Raw genomic sequence first — 24208 nt, forward strand, 5'->3', positions numbered from 1 at the left:
TTACAATATAACTGAGCGATTGAGTGAGTGATCGGGCGAGTAAAGTGGGTGAATAGCGATTGCAGGAACCACTAAATGCGTGAGTGACCAAGTGGGTAAGCAATTGAGCAAGTCAGTAACCGTATGAGTGATAAAAATGAGGCAGTGAGTGACCGAGCTGTTGAGTGAATGACTGTGTGAGTGGGTAAGTTACGATGACTGAGTGATTGAATGAGTGGCAGTATGATTGAGAATGACCAGGTGAGCGGGTAAGAGACAATGTGAATGACCAAGTGGGAGAGCTATTGAGTGATTGAACAAGTGACCGATTGAGTAACTTGCTCATTCGCTCACTCGTGTATTCACTTCTTCATTTTCTCACTCACTCATTAATATTGTTTGCTTGCTCACTTCCTCATCCACCTGCTCATCCACTCACTCATTGCCACATTGGCAGTGAATTTCCCCGGTGGTAAATTTTCAATTTCAAAAAATTGCATTGTGTCAGGGCTTCCGTTGCAAATTCAACAAGCGTGCTGCCATATTCGTTTTAACTTTGGAATTTGATCAGCAGTAAAAAAAAAAATCTTATACCATGAATTTGCTGCCATCTATGGTTTAAAAATAGTACCATCCGATAGTTTTTGTTTGCTATTCTAAATAATAGATAATATTACAAGTTCTACTTTTTGTTTGATTCTCATCGATAAAGTTCTCAAATTTTTTAGTAGAGGACAGCAAGAGCGGAAGTGTTCCAACATGGACTTTAAATTTCATCAGTGTTGGCCAAACATATTTTTCCCTGGAAGAAAAACAATAATTCAAGATTTTTAGCACCTTCCGCAAAAATTTAGAATAATCCTTCACAACTTTCAGCGACAATTGTTAATGTCCCGCATTTGTTATCACAATGTATGGTCAGTATTTGTATGACGACACATCCGTTTCGATCAATCAAGGGGGTTGTCTCAGAGATGGTGACGAATCAAGTCATGCGTTACACACCGCGCTGGGAAACCCGTAGTTGCAGGAAATCATCAGCATCAGGCATGTGACAATTGTTATCTAATGACGTAATAGTCATGCAATCGTTCATTTTACGGAGCAGGAATACAATTCTTTTTGACAATATTTTGATCGAGTAAACACCGAATTTTTTTTATTCCTAACACGAAGGAGAGATTTTTTATCGTAGAATAGGTAAATATACTGTTAATCATTTTCCTCTATTTATTAGAAATAGTGTTTTATAAATGATTGAATATTTCTCTTGTAAAACCCATAATTTGTTTACATATGTCTTTGAAGCTTCAAGTGCAACTTCTAGTTTTACTTCCTTAAGTGCATTCAGTGGCGTAGTACGTACACGCTCAACGCATAGCCCGCGGGCCCCCGCCTCATATGTTATGGGCCGCAACTAGGGGGGGGGGAAGTAGGCGGGTTTCGTGCCCCCGGGCGCTAGACCCGAGGGGGCCCAAATTTAATTCTGAAACCTCTCCTTCAACATTACAAGGAGGGCGTCAAAATGCGCTCTTGCCCCGGGTGACCAAGCATTTAGTTGCGGCCCTGTGACATCAAACCAAATTTTGTACAGATTTGGTAAAGAATTTGTAAAAATTCAGAGTGCTGGTGACGAGCGTTTATAGATCTCTTGTGCCAGGTGACACATTTTAGTGATCTCTCAAGTGGCTTGTGACGCATTTACTGATCTGTAACACATTGACATCTTGTAAATGAACCCCCCCCCCCCACATTCCACATACTTCAGTGGCCCACAGCATGTTTATAGGTCCTTTAGTGATCTGCAGTGCACATATATATTTACAGATCACCCAAGTGACCTGGGACACATTTGCAATCACCCAAGTGGCCCACGGTACATCATCACATTAATTTAGTGGCCACTTAAGCAACTCACAAAAAAATTACCGGATAGCTGAAGTGACCGGATAACATTTCCAGATCACTTCAATGAATCAGCACATTCACATATCACTTCAATGAATCGGCACATTCACATATCACTTCAATGAATCAGCACATTCACATATCACTTAAATAAACCACGGCACATTCACAGACCACTTAAATAGTCCGCAACACATTTTGAAACAAATGAAGGGTGGAATACAATTGGATGGCACACTCTAAAATGTTGAGCACCTTTACCGTAGTATGCGATAAAATCAGTTTAATTTTGAACTTTATCCACTCACACGTGGCCCCCCACACAAGGGGTGACAAGGGTTGACAGGTCTCCAGCCCAAGGGTCCCAGGAAAATATTCATAATTTTTTGTTTTCTCTTAAAATCACTGTAGGTGGTACCCCTGTTGGGAAGACCTCAACCTAGGGGTCCTGCTCCAGGATGTTTGGGAGGGTGCCATGCATTCACAATAAGCTTGCATTGTATGAATTTGTGAATTTGAAGAAGTTTATGTTTAAGTAATTTTCACGTCTTTTAACATCATAATGGAGCATTGAATGGTGTCTCCTGTCATAAATAGGGAAGAAATATGAAAGAAGTAATTCATTCATTCTGTCTTTAATAACTCTTTCAAGTTTGACAGATTGAAGATATTCTCTGCAATTACAGTAAATACAGTCATACATTGGCTAACGTAGACTGCCAAAATCTTGAGTTGAAATAAAATTTCTCCATAGGTTTAAGGAAAATAATGGTAGCCCAGATCAATTAGATAGCCTACTCAGCGAAAGTCCCAAAAGATGTTTAGAGGTGTTGCAAGTTTTGTATCCCTCTTGTCCAAAACTTTCCTTATTCGAAGGTATAACAGAAATGGTGAAAGACCACAGAAAAAAGATCGGTACCACAGGGAGCCCCACACTGATCGGTTAGTGCACAAAATCTCACAGTGAGTGTGAAAAGAAAAAGGCTGCCACTTAGAATCAGCAAAAATTGTAGGTCTCAGTCATGGCCCCACATTCTGGAGCAGGGCCCCTAGGCTGGAACCTTTGATGGGCCCCCATGTAAGCATTTTCATGCTCTCCTATATAGTTATTTTATATCATGAAAAATGATGACAATCATCCCAGGCCTGGAGCCCTTTCAGCCCCTTCCTTGTGGGGGGCCATGGTCCAGGTCTGATTAACCCTGGTCTGTGGAAAATGACTGTGGTGCAATAAAAATGATTGAATGAAAATCATTTAATTTGTTCTATGTACAGCCCTAAGTTTGATAATAAGGTTTATGAAACACTGAAAAAATGCTGTAAAAAATAAAGTTAACGAAGGTGAAAATGAACAGCTTCAAAATTGGGTAAATCAGGATTTACAGGTAGATAAGGTACTGATGAGAGATCTTTTTATATTACACTATATATGCAACCATTGCCATCTTTTATGCATGGTATGAATGAACTGTTTCTTTTTTTCATTTTGCCAATTTTTATTCATGTGTGTGTAATTTATTTTCAGATCGGTCGAAAATTGAGGAGAAAAAATGGCTTTGTATCCATCATTGGAAGACATGAAAGTTGATCAGATGATGAAGGTGAGCGAATCAATTTTGTGCAAATATTGTGTTGAATTTATAGTTTCTTGCTTATAGTGGGCTAAGTATAATTTTTGTCCCTGAAAAATATCATATATTAGTTCATTATTAGCCAAAGTGTTTAATTCTTACCATATTTTCTATTCTTGAGGTACATTCTGATGGTATATCTTTAAATGGTGTTTTTGACATAAGTGGTTTTTTCTGAAAAATCTCATAAAAGTGGTTTGAATATAAATTTTCTTTTATTTTAAGTATCTCAGTTGCTGAAAATTATATACAGTATCAAAATTTTTTATTCTGACTGCATTTTCTAACTTTGCGCTACATTCTGATGCTCTATCTTGAGCAAATTTATGAATGAGAATTGCATAACATATGTGGTGGGGGTGTTATTACCTTACAGGTTTTTTTCCTTCACAAAGAGGCAGCAACAGTAGGGACTTTACGGTCATGCTAAGGGCAGGTGGTCTTATAATCCAAAAAGACACCAGCTGCTCCTAAAGGGCAAGGACCAGTGTACTAGTGGTTACATTTCCTCACAGACATTTTCATTTTATTTCCATAGGAAGCAGCTCATTTCATACTGTATATAGCCAACAGGCTGAATATTGAATTATTTTTATATATTTTCAACTTTACCCTCAGTTAATCAAGGTAATCTACTGTACAGTTAATCTACTCTACAGCAGGGTTTAAGCTACGGTTGCATTTTTTGAAAAATACGAAAGAAGTGGTAGCCACTTTTGCAAAAATGCATACAGGAGGTACGGGGCGAGTAGACATCCAACCATCAATCATTGCATTAGCATTGTAGCATTTTGCTAAAGCTTTTCTCCCCCATTTTCGCTTTTTTGCAAAAGGAATTTTTTATCTAGCTTAAACCTTGCTGTACAGTAGTGAAAGCCAGAAATTGGCCAGTTCGTGAAATGGCCTGTGATCCCTGTCCAAATAATTTTCAGTTAGAAATTCCTTGGAATATGGACTGCGTCATCATTTGGTTAGGATGTACAGTAGTAAGTGATTTATGGAAAATAATCAGATATATACAGGGTGATTATAATTAAAGTTCTGATTCCAAAACAAGAATAAGAACTGCAGGTCAGAATGGCTTGAAAATTTTCATGGATCCATTGCACGAAGCAATGGAGTTTTCTTTTGTGAAAGAAAAAGTATTTTGAAATATACAAGTAGATGATGCTGTATTTGGCCAGCAGTATAATCTATTTTGCGCAACCATATATCATTTTGGCCCTTCAACAGCATCAGTGTGTGAATAGCAGGTATGGACAAATTCCAGATGCCAGAGTGACTAGAAAATCTGTCTTGGCACCTGAAATTTTATATGCATCATTGCTAAAATGAAGGGTAAATATGAGAATTTTTTTTTATTTCGTAATTATGTGTTTCTTACAACATGGGAATCAATCATAAAGTTCTGGGGGAAAAGAACACATTACTCAGGATTGTTTTTCTTGGGGGAAAAACATGCTTCGTTCTTAACAAATTTGGCTGGCGCCTTAATTTTTTTTTGATTTGTGGTGGATAGCATAACTTTTATCAAGATGTACATTACAACACCAGTGAAGCAGCTGCTGAAGAACCATTTTGACAATAACATGATACAACACCTGGTGCCATGCTCACCTGAATAACCCTATAACCCTTGCAATTTTTGGCTTTGGAGATACCCAAAAATGTCATGTGCAGTGGTCAGATTGCAAACTTTGGTGAATTGAAAGTACATCCATACATCATTACCATAATACACTCTGATCCATAGTTGAAGAAGCAGTTTTGCTCTTCCACCTCACAGCCCGATTACGGTGGACAGCATATTTAACATTTCTTGTGTAAGTTGTAGTTGTTTAAATGTCTTAATTTTTGTAATGCTCCCATGAATTATGAAATCATGCCATGCTAATTGCATTATCATTTTGCCTTGACTTGCTATCATATCCATTCTGCAAGCAAATTTCTCATGTGCTGGATGAGTACAGCCTCATCTATTTTGCATTTTAAAGTATTTTTCCCCCTTTCGTCATACAAAATTCCATTGCCTCAGGAACATACATACAAATTTTCAAGTCATTCTGACCAGTGGTTTTATTTTACAATGGTTTTAAATCAGAACTTTAGTTATAATCACACCCTGAATATTGTAAATCATTGTTAATTAATCTGCATTAATTATGCTTCATTAAACACGTATTTGCCTAGTTTTTATCAGTTTTTGCAAAATAGCATCCTAATTCAGTGTATTGAAAGTAACTGGAGAAAACATCTTTATTATAGGGTTAGTTATAACATAACCCAAAATATTTCATTGAGTTAAGCTATAAAATAACTAAATTGCAAAAGTTGGCTTTTATTCAAATGTAAGAAATATTTATAGATTAATTAATATATGTGTATGTGTGAAAATTGCATTAATTACATTAATAAATGTTTTATTTTAATTATTAAAAGTTTTAATGATTTTTTAGAAATTTTATTGTTTTTAATGTAAATGCTATTAAAACCAAAAAACCGGTTTAAACCAAAAAAACCCAGTTTTTGGTTTTTAAAAAAAAAGGTTTTTTACCAACCCTGCATATAACATATATTACTGGGCATTAAACATATATTTTTCCTTTCGAAAGCTCCTTTCTGGCCAGATATACAGACATTTATAAGGCAAGAAAAAAAAGCCATAATTTCTACAGCGGCATCTCAAATATTTCTGTATTTTTGAAAAAGAATAAAAAACACACTAAAGCTCACGAAATCGAGAATGGACGAAACAAGTCAAAAGAAAAATGGAAGAATCTTCAGTGACTTTGTATCTGCTTTAGGTTGTTAAACTAAAAAAAAAGTGCTCACAAGTGCATTCATGTATGGTTTAGGAAAGAAATGGAAATCTGTTCAAGGTTTGGGATAAATAAGAAATAACAAAAACTTTGAGTAGGAAATGTGTTTGATTTGATATATATCCATCATAACCACATCTAAAATAAAAGGTTCACCTCCTTGTTTATCTTTTCAATAAAAAAAAATGTAGTGAAACAAGAGTGCAGACTAGTTTTTAATTGAAAGTATTATTACTAACATCCCTATTAAACTATTTTTTTTCCTTAATAGTGTTTTTTTTACAGTTATGCTAATAATAATAAAAGTAAAGTACACATTTTTGTCCTTTTCTTTCAATTTTTGGGTGCTGCCGCCCACCCAAAAATGACAAAACTATTACAGAACAATCATGGCTGCTGCAGAACAATCTGGAAAAATTTAAAGAAAATTGTCAAACTGCTTTGGGAATTTTTACCACAACATTTCCAGTCAGCTGAGGGCTTGATGCAGATTAATGCAAAACATTCTGCTTTGCAACCCCCCCCCCATTTTTTAATGGGGTGGGGATTATTGGTGGGACCACTACTGGTACATCAAAAGTTAAGAGTGGCCCCACACTATTGGGACATAGACTTAGTGTACATTTTTATTTTTTTTACAAAAGATTGAATCGAGTTTTTAAATTTTTATTTAATAACGATGAGGTGTATCACCAGTATACTCACTAGGCATAGATCAAAAGCACAGAATTGTACTAGAAGTACAGCAACGAATGCAAGAAGGGTACAGTATCAAAGATGTACAGTCGGCCCCCCGTGTTCATGGGGTTACTATCTGGAGGTCACCGTAAATACGGGAAATATGTGAATAACCGAAACCATAATTTTTTTCTTGTATATCTCATTTATTGAACAACACGAGAAGCAGGGTTTAAGTTACCGTCGCATTTTGCGAAAAATGCGAAAGAAGTGATAGCCACTTTTGCAAAAATGCACACAGGAGGTACGGAACGAGTAGACATCCAACCACAGTCATTACATTAGCATTGTAGCATTTTGCTCAAGCTTTTCCCCCTATTATCACTTTTTTGCGAAAGGAATTTTTTTATCTAGCTTAAACCCTGATGAGAAGAGCAAGGTAACGCAGAGTTGTAAGGGAATGTAAAAGAGTGCAGCGATTTTTGGTGATGTTCTCTGAAAGAACATTGTGATTTATGTTTGCTGTTTCTTCTTAATATCATCAAGTATGTTGGAATATGATAACAGCTTCCTCTACCAATTTTTTCTACATGGGAAGAGGGTACCATAGAGGGATCTATTGCTGATTTGAACGTGTGAAGCCCTTCCGTTATGTTACTTATGGTGAACTTGTCTTCTACTTATTTAACTTGATCTTCATCTGGTACCGTTTCAGGAGCAGTCAACTGCATTAATTCCTCCTCGATCAATACCTCTGAATTGCTATTAATTAGCTGTTTGACTTCTATATCCATATCATTGAACCCTTCTCCACCCACCTGTTTTGCTAACGTGACAATGTCTTTTATTGTCTCTTCAGTTGGCTCTGTATAAATGGTTGTCCTTTAGCGTACATTGTGGCCAAAGATTAATCTATCCCGAGGTGACTGTTTCTCTCTTCAGAGCTGCCACAGCTGTAATGATGACAGTAATGTCATTAGCGAGCCATCCTAAACATGCACAACTCAAATTTTGTAAACAAAACACATGAATGATGATTTCTGAGTGTTGTGAAAAAAAAATTTTCCAATTAAGGAAAAAAATTGTGAATACGGAAACAGCGAATACATGGGGGAGGGGGCGCAACTGTATACAAGATTTTAGTGTATCCATTAGATTTCATACTTTTTTAATAAGCAATGTCTGTATAGTCCTCCTACCACGAGATGAGATTTGGCTACGGCACGTCATGTCACGTCAAGCGATTCTATTTTATCCTAGAAGGACATGCCAATCGTGAAAGCTCAGTCACTGATGAACTTTTCTCGATGTGCAATCGTTTTACCAAAGAAAATTGAATAAATTCATCATCCGACGTGACATGGCGCAGCGAAAATTCATCTCGTGGTCGGAGGACTATACATGTCTTGTAAGCAAGTTTTTTTTTCCTGCACTGTACCAATCACTGAATGCACTGCTATATGTACAGAGATGCCATCTGCATGCATCAAATACCCGAAATTATGGAAAAGGATGCATAAAACTTTGTTTCACCCGTAGACAATGAAAACAAAAAACATTTATAAGCGGGTAAATTAATCTTTTTTTTTTCAATGAACCTTTGGATTGATCATGTTTTTATAATTGTTGACATGAATTATTTATTTTGTTCATAGGATACCAGTGAATGATGGGGGATATACTTAAATTGTTTTTTGAGAGGGACCCCTTTTTCACTCAAAAAGGACCCAGATTAATTAAGGTACAGCAGCAAATCTGCTGTGTATGAGAATTTCGATGCAGTTTTGTTTTATGATGTTGATAAATTTTATCCGGTTTATCTCAACTGATTTTTTGTTTTGTTTAAAGGCTCAACTGCAGTACGAGATGGGCCAAGAAGCTATCCCAAACCCATCCGCACCCGCTCCACCTTCATACACAATGGCACCAACATCTGTATATGTGGCAGACAACAGATATGCTCACCTGTATCCACAGCTGGACGATTACGCTGGGCTTCAGCTTGCTGAATACGAGAGTGCTCTTATGCCTGTACAGGTGAGTAAAGATCTATATGCAGATTTTTCCTACGGCATATAGCTGGCAAGCTGCTCACACATCATAGACTGGGTCTATTTTTAACAAGTTTTTCTTGTTTTTGCATTTTTCTTTTAGATGTTCACCCCCCCTTCCTACTACTCAGACCATAAACAGGGGTCACTTAGACCCACTTTTATAAAAAAAAATTGTGTAAATTTTATGCTAGAAAATAACAAGAAATACTGTAATTTGTAGTCAGTTCAAACCTTTCTCTAAAAGACTAATATAATAAATCCACTTTCTATAATATTTTTATGAAATTTATATTTATTTTGGGTCAAAGTAGTCATATGTTTGGGTAACATGATGTGCTAAAGTCCTCTTTTCAATAATTTTGAAAGCTTGATCACTTGTGCGATATTAGACTGTTTTTAGAAGGCGTCTTTTTGCTGTTGGCCACTTCCAAGGTTTTTTTTGTAGGCTTCATATAATCCACAATAGTACTTTCTCAGCTACACTTGTAACCAGTCCTTTTCCCAAACAACTACTACATTTCCTCCTTCTAAAGTATCTCTTGGAGATTGTGTTTCTACAGTTTTTGGTGGAGTTGATTCCAATGGCTCATTTTCTGAACAGACTTTTTCATAGTTTTATCACTGCCAGTTCTTGATGTTGGCTCAAGCATTATCCGTTACTTTGTCCCACTTTTTTTAGGGACAAAGTAACCAGTGTTTTTTTGGAGTTACCAGCACTATTTTTTCATCTATGCGTTTCATTAAAAAACCTTGATAGTTCAACTAAACCATTTTATATATTAATCAGGATAATATTGGCTTTAAAATTTGGTACTTACCTGAACTAAAAAATATTCTGGATTCCTCACGCAAACAAAAGTTTGACTACAACAAAACCATATGCAAAGAATAGGGTTATGGAAACAGCACTACTGAAACCTAGTGGCGAATATTAGAACTCTATTGAAGGTGGACTTGCCTAATTAATGATGTGGCCTGTGGAATTGCCGGCTACTATGCGAACGTGAAGCAGTCAGCTTGTAGCACATGATTGTCATTTTTTCATTTTGTAACAAAGTAACACCCCAGGGGGGAAGTAGCCCACGTTTATAGTAGCTTCATTAATTTTGTATCTAGTACACCCTTCAGTAGAGAACTTAATTTGTGAAAGTTATTGCTTGTAGACAATTTTTCAGATGCATTTGTAAAATTTACAACCTTTATTTATTACTCCACACGATTCATTTGTTTGTAAAAATATCGCTTAAAATGAGTTGAATTCAACATGGGTAAAATAGGGTTTTCTCTTCAGAACCATTTTGAAAAATCAAACTTAATTCCTAGCAGCAAAACGAATCTTCGTGAATAAATTAACCATTTAAAATTGATGGATAAATTTCACAAATTTACACTACAGTCGAATACTGTTTTAACGAATACCGTTATAGCGAAAAAAAATCTTGTTTTAACAAACACTTTTCTAATCCCCCAGATAAGTTTACATAGGAACAATGCAAAAACCTGGAATTTCTTTACACCAAAATTTTGTTGGAACCAAGTGATTTCCGGTCTCTTGGAGTTTGTTGTAACTTTTAATTTTTTGATTTTGTATACGAATGAATGAGGTTTTGACTGTATATGAATGAATTTAATTTGCACTTCTCTGACTGTTCTCGACTGATTGTTCTGGTGACTGGATATTTCCCTACCTCTCCTGAGAAGCTTGGAATGTATGGCTCATAACTTTTGAACAAAATATTCAAGATTCAGATAAGCTGCATTCTTCATCCCTGTGAAAATTGATGTTGCAAGCCAGACAATCGTGGATATGTTAAATTTATATGACAGTTCTTTTTGTCTTGTTCTGATCATTTTCCTCTGATTAAGGTTCAGATGGTTGATGGGTCACTAAAAGATGTTCATTAGTGAGCTTAGGTGGGTTGGATTCAAGTGTTTCATGCACATTTATCTCGTCCACAACCTTAAATCAACAGTTTTGTCATATTCTCGACTCGCAATCACTTTACCTAAAAGAAAAGAATTGGTAGACGTGACATGATGTAACCATCTTTTGCTTGGAGGACTATAGTTGTACTGTATAAATATTTTTTTATATTTATGTTAAGTTTTTGCTTTTTTAATTTTAAATTTATCACATCAGGTTTTCAGTGCAACTATTATGCATACAACTATATGTATATATACATCATATCATTTTGGTAGATAGCTTAAGATTTTTTGTGAAAAATATGTATTGTGCAATTTTAAATGGCCGAAATATAGCCAGTATGTAAAATCCGGACAAATATTTTAATTTTAAAATTGAGTGTGGAATTGATTGCAACTCCACAACAACTAAGGTTCAATAAATCCAAAATGAAATGATAATTAAAAAGAAATTGGGAATTTAAGTGTTTCAGTTATGCTAATCTACTATAGTAGGATCGAGCATACAGTGAACAGCAAATCATTCAATATTTTCTACAAATAAAAGAAGAACGACACAGTTACATGGGAAAACTATCAAATGTCATTTTTTGGTGAATAGCTGTATTTATTCTTTGTTGGAAGTAATTTGCACGGATTTGTCTTAAAATTGAAACTTACTGGTTTTTTTTCTTAAAAAGTTATAATTTATTGTTTATTTATTAAAAAAGAAGACAAAGTCTCACAAATTGCACAAACTTTATTTTATCAGACCATTACCAGTTAAGAGTAAATTCTTTGTGGATACTTTTCTCAAATGTTTTGATTTTCGTTTTCTCTGTAGAACACTTCCCTGGCCACACGATCTCCTAGTCAAATGGTTGCCCCATTGTCTGGAAACTCAGCCGGTCTGAAGAGAGCTCAGGTCTCCCATGGAATCAGAGAGATCGTTTTGTGCAAAGACCAGAACGGCAAAGTTGGCCTCAGGCTTCAGGCAGCCAACAAGGTTTGTATTATGCCAGAAAACCATCCAAGCATCAGTTAATTGAATTTCTTGAATTAATAATTAATTTCTGAATTATTGTGTATTTAAGACCTTAAGAGAATCAACAGATGGTAGTATACAGGGCTCCCACTCGTCTTACTTTTCCTGCATTTTTATCAAATCCTATCAGCAAAATCTGTGTAATTGATTTTAATTGAGGAGGAGAATTATTGATATATTGCCAAATATTATAAATGTTGTAGATTGCAATTAATGATTTTGCCAAAGCATAAATTATATCATTTTTAAGGTTATTTGGGAGGAGGGGGGGGATGTGAATTATTTGGTTTATTAATTTTTCATTTGTTTAGTTTGAGGGTTCAACAAGTGGAGTGGCCATTAAAAACTTCTGAGTGGAAAAAATAATTTTGTATTTACTATTTCATGGTCTTGGACAGTAACTAACATTCATCATTCAAAATTATAGTCCACATTTGGTGTATAGGTGAAACAACAGTTTGCATTACAAAGCAGTTGAATACATAGGCCTATTCTAGGTTTGTAGTATTCAACAATTGTCTTGTGTATTTTTAGGGCATGCAGAGGCATAAACATATTTAAAATGCTCAGCAAAGAGCTAGAAATGAAAGTGTTTCATTTGTCAAAAACGATTATATCGAACAGTAAAATATGAACAAATCCCTTTTAAAAAACAGATGGACAACGCAGTGAAATCACCTGGTTCACCTTGACTTATTTACATCAGACCTTGTAATTTACACACTTTGCACTGCTTTTGGAAGTGGTCGTGAAACAGCGTCATTCTTAAAAAAATGAGGTCTTCATAATTTCATCAAAGAAGAGTTAATGTACTGGACTTTGGAAGACTCCAAGAAAGAATGCAATTTATATTGTGAGGAGAGATAAAAAAGAATTATCTGTGATTACTAGTACCTTGTTTTGGCCAAAAATTGTTTTTGTAATCAAGTCATTTCTCTGCTGGCTCGAGTCAATCTTACAGAATACTGAAATAGTTATAAAAAATTTAATTACAATTTTTTTTAGAAATGAAAAAAAAATTATTTTAGGTTTTTTTTAATTATGCTACAATTATGCTGTCTGGCAGTCCCCCATCCTACTTCTTAAGACTTACTTTTTCCTACTTTTTCTAATTTTTTGTGTGGGAGCCCTGTAATGTAGTAGAATGTTTTTTTAGCAAATTTACTCCTTTTTTTAAATGGATTACACTGTTTATCAGCTGATATTTGATCGCTGATTATCTCTAATCAGCTTGAAGATCATATTTGTTGTTGTAGCTCAGAGAAGCTTAATCACAGATGCTTTTACCTTGCAGATAAGATGTTCAAAGTTTGGAGGTTGTAATTGTTCTTATCAGTGTTGTGGGTAGGCTTGGTATTTTTATAGTGGCACTGATAACACTCATTGTCCTAGGTTTGACGTTCAGAATATCGTTTTCACATACATGTGTGGTAAAAATTACTCACCATTGAGCAATAATGAGAAGTTATTTATAATAACTTCTCAGTTATGAATATAATTATATACACACGCTTTCAAAAAATTTAGCATGGTACTGGAAATTCAGTATAAGCTATCTCTGGAACTGTTTTGATTTTCTCAAAATTTTACAGGAACATATTAAATTGAGTACTCTAATCACACACCAATATGCTTATTGACATGAAAAGAAAACAAGTTTCTACTCTTTATGTACATACTCTAAATGAGAAGTATTCTCCAAAGCAGTGTCTAAACCTTTGGTCCACATACCCCTGGATGTTCACTACATGGGGCATAGTGATAGATACAGGAGGAGGGTGATGGGAGAGGGCACCATCCTTCGTTAAGTAAAGAATTTGTATTATTGGCATATATGTGGGAGGGTAGAGGCAGGGCCGCAACTAGATGCTTGGTTACCTGAGACAAGCAGGCATTTTGGTGCCCCCTTGTAATGTGGAAAGAAAGGTTAAAGGGTGAAATTTGTGCATCAGACCAGCCTTCTCCCCCTCCCCCCAGTTGTGGCCCTAGATAGAGGTGGTATTCCCCCAAACCTGTTTATACACACACACTCATCCCCCCTGTTGTTCAAGGAACCTGTATACGCTTATGACGTGGTGTGACACTAACAGACATGTCAAAGCCCTTTGACATCAAAAAGTTTGGAAACTCTAAAGGAGCATATGTTAAACCTGCTTAGAATTAGAAAACAGGTTTTTATTTTGCTGTACAAACAAACCAAGTAAACTTCAACATGGAAATATGACATATCAGAATGGATGAGTGACAGCTTTGATAAGGCTGGGGGGGGGGGGGTGTTCTTGATCCTCTACTGGTCTTTGGTGGAACCTTCCTGTGCCAGAAGTTTTCACAGGCCCTTCTACAGTGAATTTGTAGTGTGAAAAAATAACATTCATATTGGGCCTCGGGGAAATGAGAGGCCTGTAAGCATCCCTTATTAAGATCTCATTGGTTTTGATAGCCCAAATATATTAATGGACTAAGCTGTTGAATTAAGAGCAGAGAAGACAGGAGTTAGGTGCAAGACCCCCAAAATGCCTATTTCTATTTTATTTATTTATTTTTTTGATTTTTTATTTCCCTCAGCTTATCAAGGTGAAAACTTATTATTCATTATCCCTTCTTTTGTAAAATGGAGTGTTTTTTTACATTTGATTGATAGCAACTTGTGGAAGTGAACAATGCGTTTATTTTGAGTGCAATAGGAGACTTTGAATGCAGTTTGCTTTATTTTTGTTCGAATAATTTCAGGGTATTTTCGTGATTTTGGTGCAGAAGAACACTCCTGCTTCTCTGGCTGGACTGAGATTTGGTGACCAGATCCTCATGATAAATGACATCATTTTGGCTGGATTCTCGAGGGACAAAGTGCATGACTTGATCAAAAAAGCTGAACCAACAAAAATTACCATGGTCATCAGAGACAGGTGAAGAAATAATAAAATAATAAATGGTTGACATTGTTACTTTTGTTCTTGTTTATGAAGAGCTATATCAGTGAATTTCAATGAGGCATATATTTGGTTGCAGGGCTGAGAATCAACATTTTCAACTGGTTAAAATTGTTTTTAAATAAATTAATCGACTGATTATATATAGATCATGTTTTAATAGAATATTTTCGAATGCTAATCATTCTTAGCAGAAGTGGCGATGGTAACTATAATATTAATCTATTTCCTGTGCACCTGTTCCTGAATGTATCTAAACAAATATAGGAATAGATTAAGAAATGAAGGCAGCTTGCTTGAATCTATTTAATGTGCTGAATATACTTGTCATATCCTGGAATTTCTTAATTTGGATCTTGCAATTTTTTTAATCAGTTATTTTGGGTTATTTATTGATCTAAAACTAATTTAGATTGCACTGCTACTTTTTTCCCTTTAAACTGTTCTTAAATGGTAATCGTGGGTGGGAGCAGATGTGTTTCCTGAATAATAAAAGTGCTGTTCACAGTGGAGATAATTAGTTTTTGCCTTGTGTTCTGAAACTGAAATCGTCACACATTTTTTTTAAAATGTGTACTTGTTGAGTTTTGTATATCTCCATATCAAAAGATTTGATCAAAATCTTGATTTAAGAATAATATTTGAATATGGTCACTTATTTGAAATGTAATGCATAGGAACATAATTTAAGACATCCAATCCGGTCCAGCCAAATAAATAAAGTGAAATTATAAACTTTCAATAAAAATTCTAATTGAGTTTATTGAGTAGATCAACTAAACTAAAATATTTACATGCGATTAAGAGTTGATTAATTGACCCCAGATTGATTGAACCAGCTTTAGTTGGTTGATCAAAAAAAAAAAAAGTAGGGGAAAAACACACACAAGCGTTAAATTTTCTCCAGGTCCCCATAATTTTATCTCGTACATTTGGGAAAAAATATATATATACTCATCAGCTAAAATAGATATTTTTGACCCTTGTTATGAAGGCCCCTAATGTCTTTGCTAAAAGTTTCTTAAAACTGAAGGCCAAAAGCAGAATATGCAGGAAACTGAAAACTGTGAAGCATGTCACAGAACAATCAATGCTGCTGCAGAACCATCTCGGGAAGAATTTCACTAAAGGTGTAGAAAACATTTATTTATCAGAAAATTTCCAGTCAACTGAGGGCTCGTTGCAGAAGAACGCGAAACATTCTGTTTTGGGGAGGCAAACTTTTTTACGGCAAACTTTGCCTTGACTAATATTCTAAGCTAGTGTTTCCCAAAGTGGGAAATATCGCCCCCTGGTGGGCGATGGAATGATCCGAGGGGACAATAAAAGCTATTGGTTTAACATAGGATTTTATGGTTTGCTTGAGTAGGGGAGGGGGGCGACGAGAGAAAAAAGTTTTTAAAAATGGGGAGCAATGGAACAAGAAGTTTAGGAAACTGTTCTAAGCTCTATAAGCAATGAAAATAGTAAATGAAGGATATTAATATCCTTTATTTTATATTTTAGTTGTTCGTAAAGCTTAGAATGAAATAAAGAAAATTGTAAAAGGTGTACCATAACAAAAACTTGTGACGTTTTCATGGAAGTTATAGTGAGAAACAACTACAGTTAAACCTCGTTACACTGATAAATCTCCCCACAATGATATTTTTTGAATCTTGCTTAGAATTGCCTATACTCTGATGTTAAACTCCTCTTGATACAATGATAAACCTTTACTATGATAAATCCCTATAATGATAATCTCTGAAGATTTTATCAAACTGTTACAATAATACTTATATTTCACTCAATCACAATTAATATATTTTTTAATTACTCACCAGTGTTTGTTCTTCCGAGGGTGTTTTATAACATCTGTATTTTGCACTATCTAGCCTTTGAAGTGTTAGTGAAGTTATGAACTAACTTTGTGTGCAGCACTCAAAAGTTTTGCTTGGGAAATAACTTTACAGGGTGAAACAACCAACTGAATTTTATTCATCAACTAATCGATATAGAATTTTTCACTGTGAATAAATTTGCAGTGAAAATAATTTATAAATGCTTTTTATTGTGGTAGTGACAATGACAATTCAGAAGAGATGCCAACAGCAGCATAAATTTGGTGGTGACCAATGATAATGCTACTTCTTGATATAACGATAATCTCTCTATAACAATATTTCTTTTTCCACAGTGTGTTATATCAAGGTTTCGCTGCATTTTATACTTCTGTTGAGATTAAACTGTATGTGAAATGTTTTTAGACATCCAATTTCGAAAATGTCTGGGATCTTTCGGTCTTGTAGAATTAAACAAGCTTATTCTGGATATCATTACTTATCTTTTTATTTGAAAACCTGTATTTCTATGCTAACATTTTTTAAAATGTTTGGTCAGGCCTTTTGAGCGAACTGTGACAGTCCACAAAGACAGTGTGGGTCACGTGGGATTTGATTTCAAAAATGGGAAGATCACAAGCCTCGTCAAGGATTCATCTGCTGCAAGGAATGGACTACTGACAGATCACCATCTTCTTGAGGTAACAAGATTCATACGAGAAAATTTTTTTTCTGCTGTTGATTTCATTCTTCATATCCATGCTTTGAATTTTTACGAGAAGGAAAGAAAAATGAACTCAACTGTATATTTGATAAAAGATTTGCTTAGATCTTTTGCTTTTAGAAATTTAACTTTAGTTTGTATGACAGAATGTAACACTCAGTTTTTCATGTTCTTGTAATGAAAGCTAAATTTTCATCACCACCTTATTATGTTGTGATAATCTCTTCTCAATGTTTAAATATCTGTAACAAATGTGATGTAAGCATGATTTCTATGAAATGCATAAGTAACGTCTTTCTAATTCATAGGTAAATGGACAAAATGTTGTAACTTTGCCGGACAAAGAAACAAAGGCAATCTTCAAGGCTGCGGACAAGACCATCACTGTGACTATAATGCCCTCCAGCATATTTGAGCATTTGATGAAATGGTAAGATGTTTTTGCGACTTAAGTTGTATTATTTATATCGTAATATTTAAGAACCAACCCCACCCAAAAAGAAAAACTACAGTTAATGAACAAGTGAGTAATAATAGGATTAGAGGAATGGAAATCACCAAAGAAATATTGTGATTTCAATGGTGGAAAATGTAGCTGGAGATGGGAGAAAGCCCCAAAGCAGAATGTGCCAAAATCTGTGACGTACGTCGCAGAACAATTAGCGCTACTGCAGAACAATTCGGAAGAATTTTAAGAAAAGTGCAAAAAATACTATTACGTATGGGAATTTTTACTGCAGAACATTTCCAGTCAGCCGAGGGCTCGTCGCAGAACAGTGCTAAACATTCTGCTTGGGGGGGGGGGGGGGAGAAAGTACCCAGTGTCAATGATTGCGCTGACTTATCTAATGTATACTGACATCATCATGCTGTTTCCTCCCCCAGTACTTTGAATCTATCTCCGATTTTGGTGAGAGAAACCAGTAGCAGTTTTCTCTTTCACCCGAATGGCAAAGGTGGTAAGATCTTCGTTGACCACTGTGAAGGTTGCCATCAGGTTCCAGGTTCAAACAAACGGAAAAATGTAAGCAATAAGATATTTTCCCTATTGAGCTTGAGGCACCCATGATAGATGGTGCTTTCATTTTCAACCACCTCATTAATGGCAGTAAATTACAGTAAAGCGGTATGACTGGAGTTGCTGTGTGGTGAAGTAGTAGTAGTAGAAATTTTTTAAGGCTTTCTTTTTCGAGATGGTTTTAGGAATTGACATTGTATTATGAATCCTAGAAGCGTTTCAATCAAGTGAGCAGAGCACTTGCTCATGATTGGTAACAGGCTGCGGCTTCTTTTGTTTGTCGTCACAATTTTCCACCTGATTTCCAGATGCTAAAATATCATTTAGGGTTCTAGAAATTACTTTCTAATGCTGTTTTGGCCATCATTTTAATTACTCAATATTTTCTCCCCACCACTTGTGGGTGAAAGTATGGGGGATAAATTTCCCCCCAGCTTCAATGATAGAGCTTACTTATCTAATGTATATGCATATGTATGAATTGGCATCATCATCATCCCACAAGCTTTCATTATCATCCCTGCCCAGGCCCGTCATTTAGGGGGGGGGGCAGGCGGCTCCACAGCTTTTGAAAATACATTGGAAATGGGGTATATATATATACATACAAATATATATACATACATTGAGTACATGTGCTTTGTCTCTTACCCCCCTCCCCCCCCCCTGGAAAAAGTTGAAATGACGGTCCTGTCCCCGCCCTAGCCTTTCATGTCTGTCGCTTATGCCACCACTTCTTGAGAAAGAGTTTTCAAAGATGAAATTTCCTACGGCTCTTGCCCCTGCTTTGAGCCATATAATATGAGAAAAATTTGTCTCTTTTATAAAACATGGGAGAATTTTATGGACCTATGCTATGAATCATTCCTTGCGACCTATAGCACTGGATCAGCACCTATTTCTGTGCGAAGCAACGAACACTACTTGTCTTTTCTATCGCAAATCACTCATCTGAAAGAATAAAGCATTGTAAAAAATGAAAATACAACAAATGGGAGACTGAATAAAACAAGATAAGGAGCTTGTAACATGTGATGACAACAGAATGGTATCAAAGTGTTTGTACTGTTCTTTAAGGGTGGAAGATATCTTTATAATATAAGTGACAAAGCTAGCTTTCTTTGCTGAAAGTCAAAATATAAAAATATTTTGATCCAACACCACTGTTCTATAGATAAATGGGCAGAGAGGAAAAACTGGGTTTTATTCAAAAGTTTTGACAGGTTATTATTATAAACCACAATGTAGTGGTAGTATAACATTAATTGACTTATTTTTCAGCTGGGACCATCAGAAATCGACTGCAAATAGGGGGATCCTAAAGAGTTTCTACAATCTAAAGGGGTTTAAAAAATGCTCAATTAAAAATTAATGTGAAAATTAATCAGAATTATAATTAATATGCTAGTTTTTTTGCATTGTAAAAATTTTGGGAATCGCCAAAAGTGAAAGAAATTATACTGAAATTATACTAGAATATATACACAAAGTAAATATACACTAAAATATAATACACTAAATTTTATGGTTAATATTTTCATTTTAAATATCAAACTATGCACAGTTATTTCAGTATACAACAAAATGACTCCAAAATGATTGAAATCAAAAACATCCAGATCATTAACGTAGACTCTGTCTAAAAATTTGTCACATTGTAGGTTTCTCAATAAAATGTTTCATACCACAGAACCATCTCATTTATTATGTTAATATTTTCAAAAGAGAACGTATCCACAATTAGTAAATTTACTGTAGAAGTAAAAATCATTTTTTCTCCAGAATGGGCTGCTTTACAGAAATGGAAAATAGCGGAACAGGTGGGCTTAGGCTTATATGGGAACTGTATAATAATATTTGAATATTATGTGTCTTGATCAATATTCAAGGGAGACATCCACATTTAAATTTGGAAATGGAAATGTTACCTTTTAATTAAAACTGGAGCTGATTTTAAGTGTGAAATTGGAAATTATTACACCGCCTGTTGATTTCAGAAAGTGTTGATTCTGTTTTGCCAAGGAAGGTACCCTTACTACTCTCTCCTGAATAACATAAGAAACATAACCATTCTACAGCAGAACCTTCACTAACGAACACTTTTTTAAATTACATCGACAGGACCAAATGTTATTTTACTATCTATTAACGGACATTCTTCGTTAGCAGACAAAATTTTTTGTTCCATGGGTGTCCATTACCTAAAGCATAGTTACCTAAACTTTTTGTTCCATCACCCCCTTCTTCAGAAATTTTTTCCTCGTTGCCTCCCAACTCAAGCGAACTCATTGGATCCTATGTTATACCTGTAGCTTCTATTGCCTCCTGGGCCATTCTATCACCCACTTTGGGAAATACTGATCTAGAGCGTAGTTTCTCAACTTTTTGTTCCATCTCCCCCTTCTTCAGGAATTTTTTTCTCTCATCGCCCTCCCCCACCTCAAAGGAACCCTTATGATCCCATGTTATATTTGTATCTTCTATCACAGCCTGGACCATTCCATCACCCACCATTGGGTAATATTGCCCACTTTGAGAAACACCGATCTAGATATTCTACTGTAAATGTGACTCATGACTTTTTCATAAGCGCTTTTGGAAAAATGTGCTGTTTTGAAAGAATCTCTTAATGCCAGTAGGATAACAGCTTTATGTTCCCTTCTGAATGGAAAATACCAAAATAAATGATCAAGTTGGATATGTTCCCTTTTGATAGAAACAAACAACTTTGCATTGTGATTTCTACCAAAAATATTCCCCTCAGGATAAACCCTGTTGCATAATCTAACAGAACTCATATCAAAGATTCAGAAATCATTGAAAAATACATTTGAAAAAAAAAAAAAAAAAAAGTGGAAAGGTTTCCTATTGAAAATCAGCTCCTCATTTGAAGTGGATTTCTTTGAAGACAGCTATTTTAATCATTTACTACCGATCGCTTAACAGCCTGATGAGTTTTTATTCATTTGACATTGAATCAGTGAAATTAAAATTTGCAAATACAATCGTACCCTGTTGTAGCGTCACCATTTGTCCAAAGACTGTAGGTGCTATAACGAGTTTGGTGTTATATCAGATCATGCTCAGAATAATGTTTCAGAGAAGTTCCATTACATAAATTGACTCATTTATTATGAACTACTGCATCTACGTGGCTCATTAGTGTTATGCCATAAATAAATTAAGCTATTATATTTATGGCGTAAAATGAGTTGAGGATATTCGTAAAATGATAAGCACTGTACAGTTACTTAAATATTTCTTGACGTAAAACTTTACATAAAAAAGTATATCTAACTTTAAAATTATTTTAATTCTACATGAATTTAGCGATTCATTTTATAAGTACAAAAAGAAAATAAACAAAATGAAATAATGACATTGCTCTTAGTCCGTAGTAGTTTGGTAACCACAAATTTCCAATTTTTCAGATATTCAAAGAAGAACAACTTTCAACATGAATCAAGGAGATGATTTCTTAATGACTGACCTACCACTCGAAATCTAATGACCAGAAATTAAAAACATGCACTGGGGAAAAATTTATCTTGGCAATGTTGAACAAACTGCAGTATGCTCGTTGTTCACTTTCCTTTATCAATGAATCCGTTTCTTTGAATAGGATGGTTGCTTAGCTTTAAGATCCCTATGCACGTTCAGGTATTCATGAGGAATGTGTGCTTTCTAGACTCCCTGACCCAACACCCCCTAAAGGAGACACCCCTTTTCTAAGGGTTGTTGCCTGACTACACCATTCTTTATAAGTCATTTGCTCTAAACTATTGTCGTGTTGACTAAGAGTGAAAAGGATAAATTCTCAACTCCTTTCAAAAATAAAATAAAGCAAAATTATAGAAGAAATGTGGAAATTTTCTTGAAAAACGACATGTGAACTTTGTATACATCCAAACAGTAGTTGGCGGTATGACGAATTGGTGCTAAAACAAGTTTTTTACATTATAATTCCTATATGGAAGATTTGTTCACTGAAAATGTGTGGCGCCAAGTGGGTTTGGGCATATAACGGGGTTCGATTGTAGTTTCATAAAACCAAATAAATTTCATAATTCAAATTTTTGTTTTGGTTTGTAATGTACTTGACACGTACGCATTAATCAACGTTATTGTTTCATTTTCTGTAGCACTGCATCAAGTTTCTTGAAGAAGACCATGGATCACTCAATTCCAGACATATAAGAGGCTTCCGCCCTCCCCTGCTCCCATCTACTCTTGTTATTACCTAGACTGTTTTACAAGTAAATTATTGTCATGCTTCAAGTTTTTTTATGTAATGACAGTCTCAGAAATTCCCGCCACTATTTCGTCGTTTCTGAATAATAAAATTATATCTTTGTATCACATTTCTGCAAATGTACCATGTGTGATTTCTACCTTTCCATATTCAGAAGTTGGATTTATGTTATTTGAGGTTTATTGCAGATTTAGAAGTTTTTTTAAAATTAATTATTTTGCTCTCTCAATATTGTTATTTTGACTATTGTGACAATGTATTGTAAGTTTTCTCACTATCATTGTGTAACTTCAACGACAAAAATTTTGAAGAAAAAATAGAGGTGAAATTTAGAAAAGTCATAACCAAGAACTCTTATTTCTTTTCGATCAAATTATTACATAGTGATGTTTATATGTTGTATGCAGTCAACACTCATTTTTATGAACTCATATGGATGTGAAAAACTAGTTCGTTATGGGAAAGATATTTAAAGGAATAGTATATGGTTTGGGACTGGAAGATTAGTTCAAATTATAGGTTCATAAAATTGAGCGTTGATAGTAGTTTCTTCGCCAAACAGTCTTTTTTTTACTATGTGTATTTTTTTAAAATTTTATTTGTTATTAGATACAGGGCTGTGTGTATGTTTATTTTTAAGTTACAAATTTTCTTATTCCATGTGTATAACCTTAGTCAGCTTTTTCATTGTTGGTACTGAACAGTTTCTATATAGGATAAGGAGCGTGAATATGGAGTTTTGTACAGGGTAATTTTTTGAGCACCAGTGTGCTGAACATTCTTTTTTTTAGCAATGCAATTGTTTTTTCTGAAAACTGGTTAATGTTAATGATTATTATGCTGTGTCTGAATATTGAATAAATAAATAATAAAAATCACTTTTGTTAGTGGTATCTGTTATTTTAGTTGGAAATTTTTCTGTTCACATTGTACATAAAGCATTATAATAGTTACTATTGCCACAATTTTTTTTTTAGTGTTAAATGTGAGTTGACCTTTTAACTTTCCATTGGATAGTAGTACAGTTTTAAAACAAAATACTGGAGGTTCCTGTGTAATTTTCCAGTAAAATGTGGGCTGTACCTAGCTCTGACAGTGCATGTGGTGTTATTAGGTTGAAAGCATACATTGAATATGAATATCGGTGTTTGCATGAAGATTATGTTAAATTATTAAATTACTTTTCAATGCAATAAAAATAGAGTAAAACCCCTCAGATGCTGTCACCTCTCTTATGCAGAAAAATACTTCCCCCCCCCCTTGTATAATGAAAGTATGCAGTTCAAATCCCTGATCAATGGTAACCCCTTCTTATATGGACAGTTTTTTTTGTCCCGTTGGTGACTACAAAAGAGGTTTCACTGTATTCTATAAATGTATAAAAAAAAAAACACACACTGCAGTAAATAAAGTATGCCGTTTTTGCAAAGTTTTGAATATTA

The 24208-nt window shown here is 34.9% G+C and overlaps 1 protein-coding gene across 1 annotated transcript; it reads left to right on the plus strand.

The window, feature by feature from the left end:
- The first annotated feature begins 1042 nt into the window (after positions 1-1042).
- Positions 1043-23644, plus strand: LOC149084511 (syntenin-1-like). Its single transcript, XM_089234916.1, has 8 exons — positions 1043-1179; positions 3413-3488; positions 8864-9052; positions 11819-11980; positions 14750-14925; positions 17332-17473; positions 17805-17926; positions 22657-23644. The coding sequence occupies exons 2-8, from the start codon at positions 3438-3440 to the stop codon at positions 22709-22711; spliced, it is 897 nt and encodes a 298-aa protein (XP_089091042.1). The 5' UTR covers positions 1043-1179; positions 3413-3437; the 3' UTR covers positions 22712-23644.
- The last annotated feature ends 564 nt before the right edge of the window (positions 23645-24208 follow it).

Source organism: Pholcus phalangioides, unplaced genomic scaffold, assembly GCF_987345545.1.
Source record: "Pholcus phalangioides strain wild (caught in Gottingen) unplaced genomic scaffold, Ppha-v1.0 ptg000008l_1, whole genome shotgun sequence".
Lineage (NCBI taxonomy): Eukaryota > Metazoa > Arthropoda > Arachnida > Araneae > Pholcidae > Pholcus > Pholcus phalangioides.

Coding starts and splice junctions, on each gene's coding strand:
- LOC149084511 (XM_089234916.1), top strand. CDS start 3,438: ATGGCTTTGTATCCATCATTGGAAGACATGAAAGTTGATCAGATGATG. Junction 17,474..17,804: donor CAGATCACCATCTTCTTGAG/GTAACAAGATTC, acceptor TCTAATTCATAG/GTAAATGGACAAAATGTTGT. Junction 17,927..22,656: donor TTTGAGCATTTGATGAAATG/GTAAGATGTTTT, acceptor CATTTTCTGTAG/CACTGCATCAAGTTTCTTGA.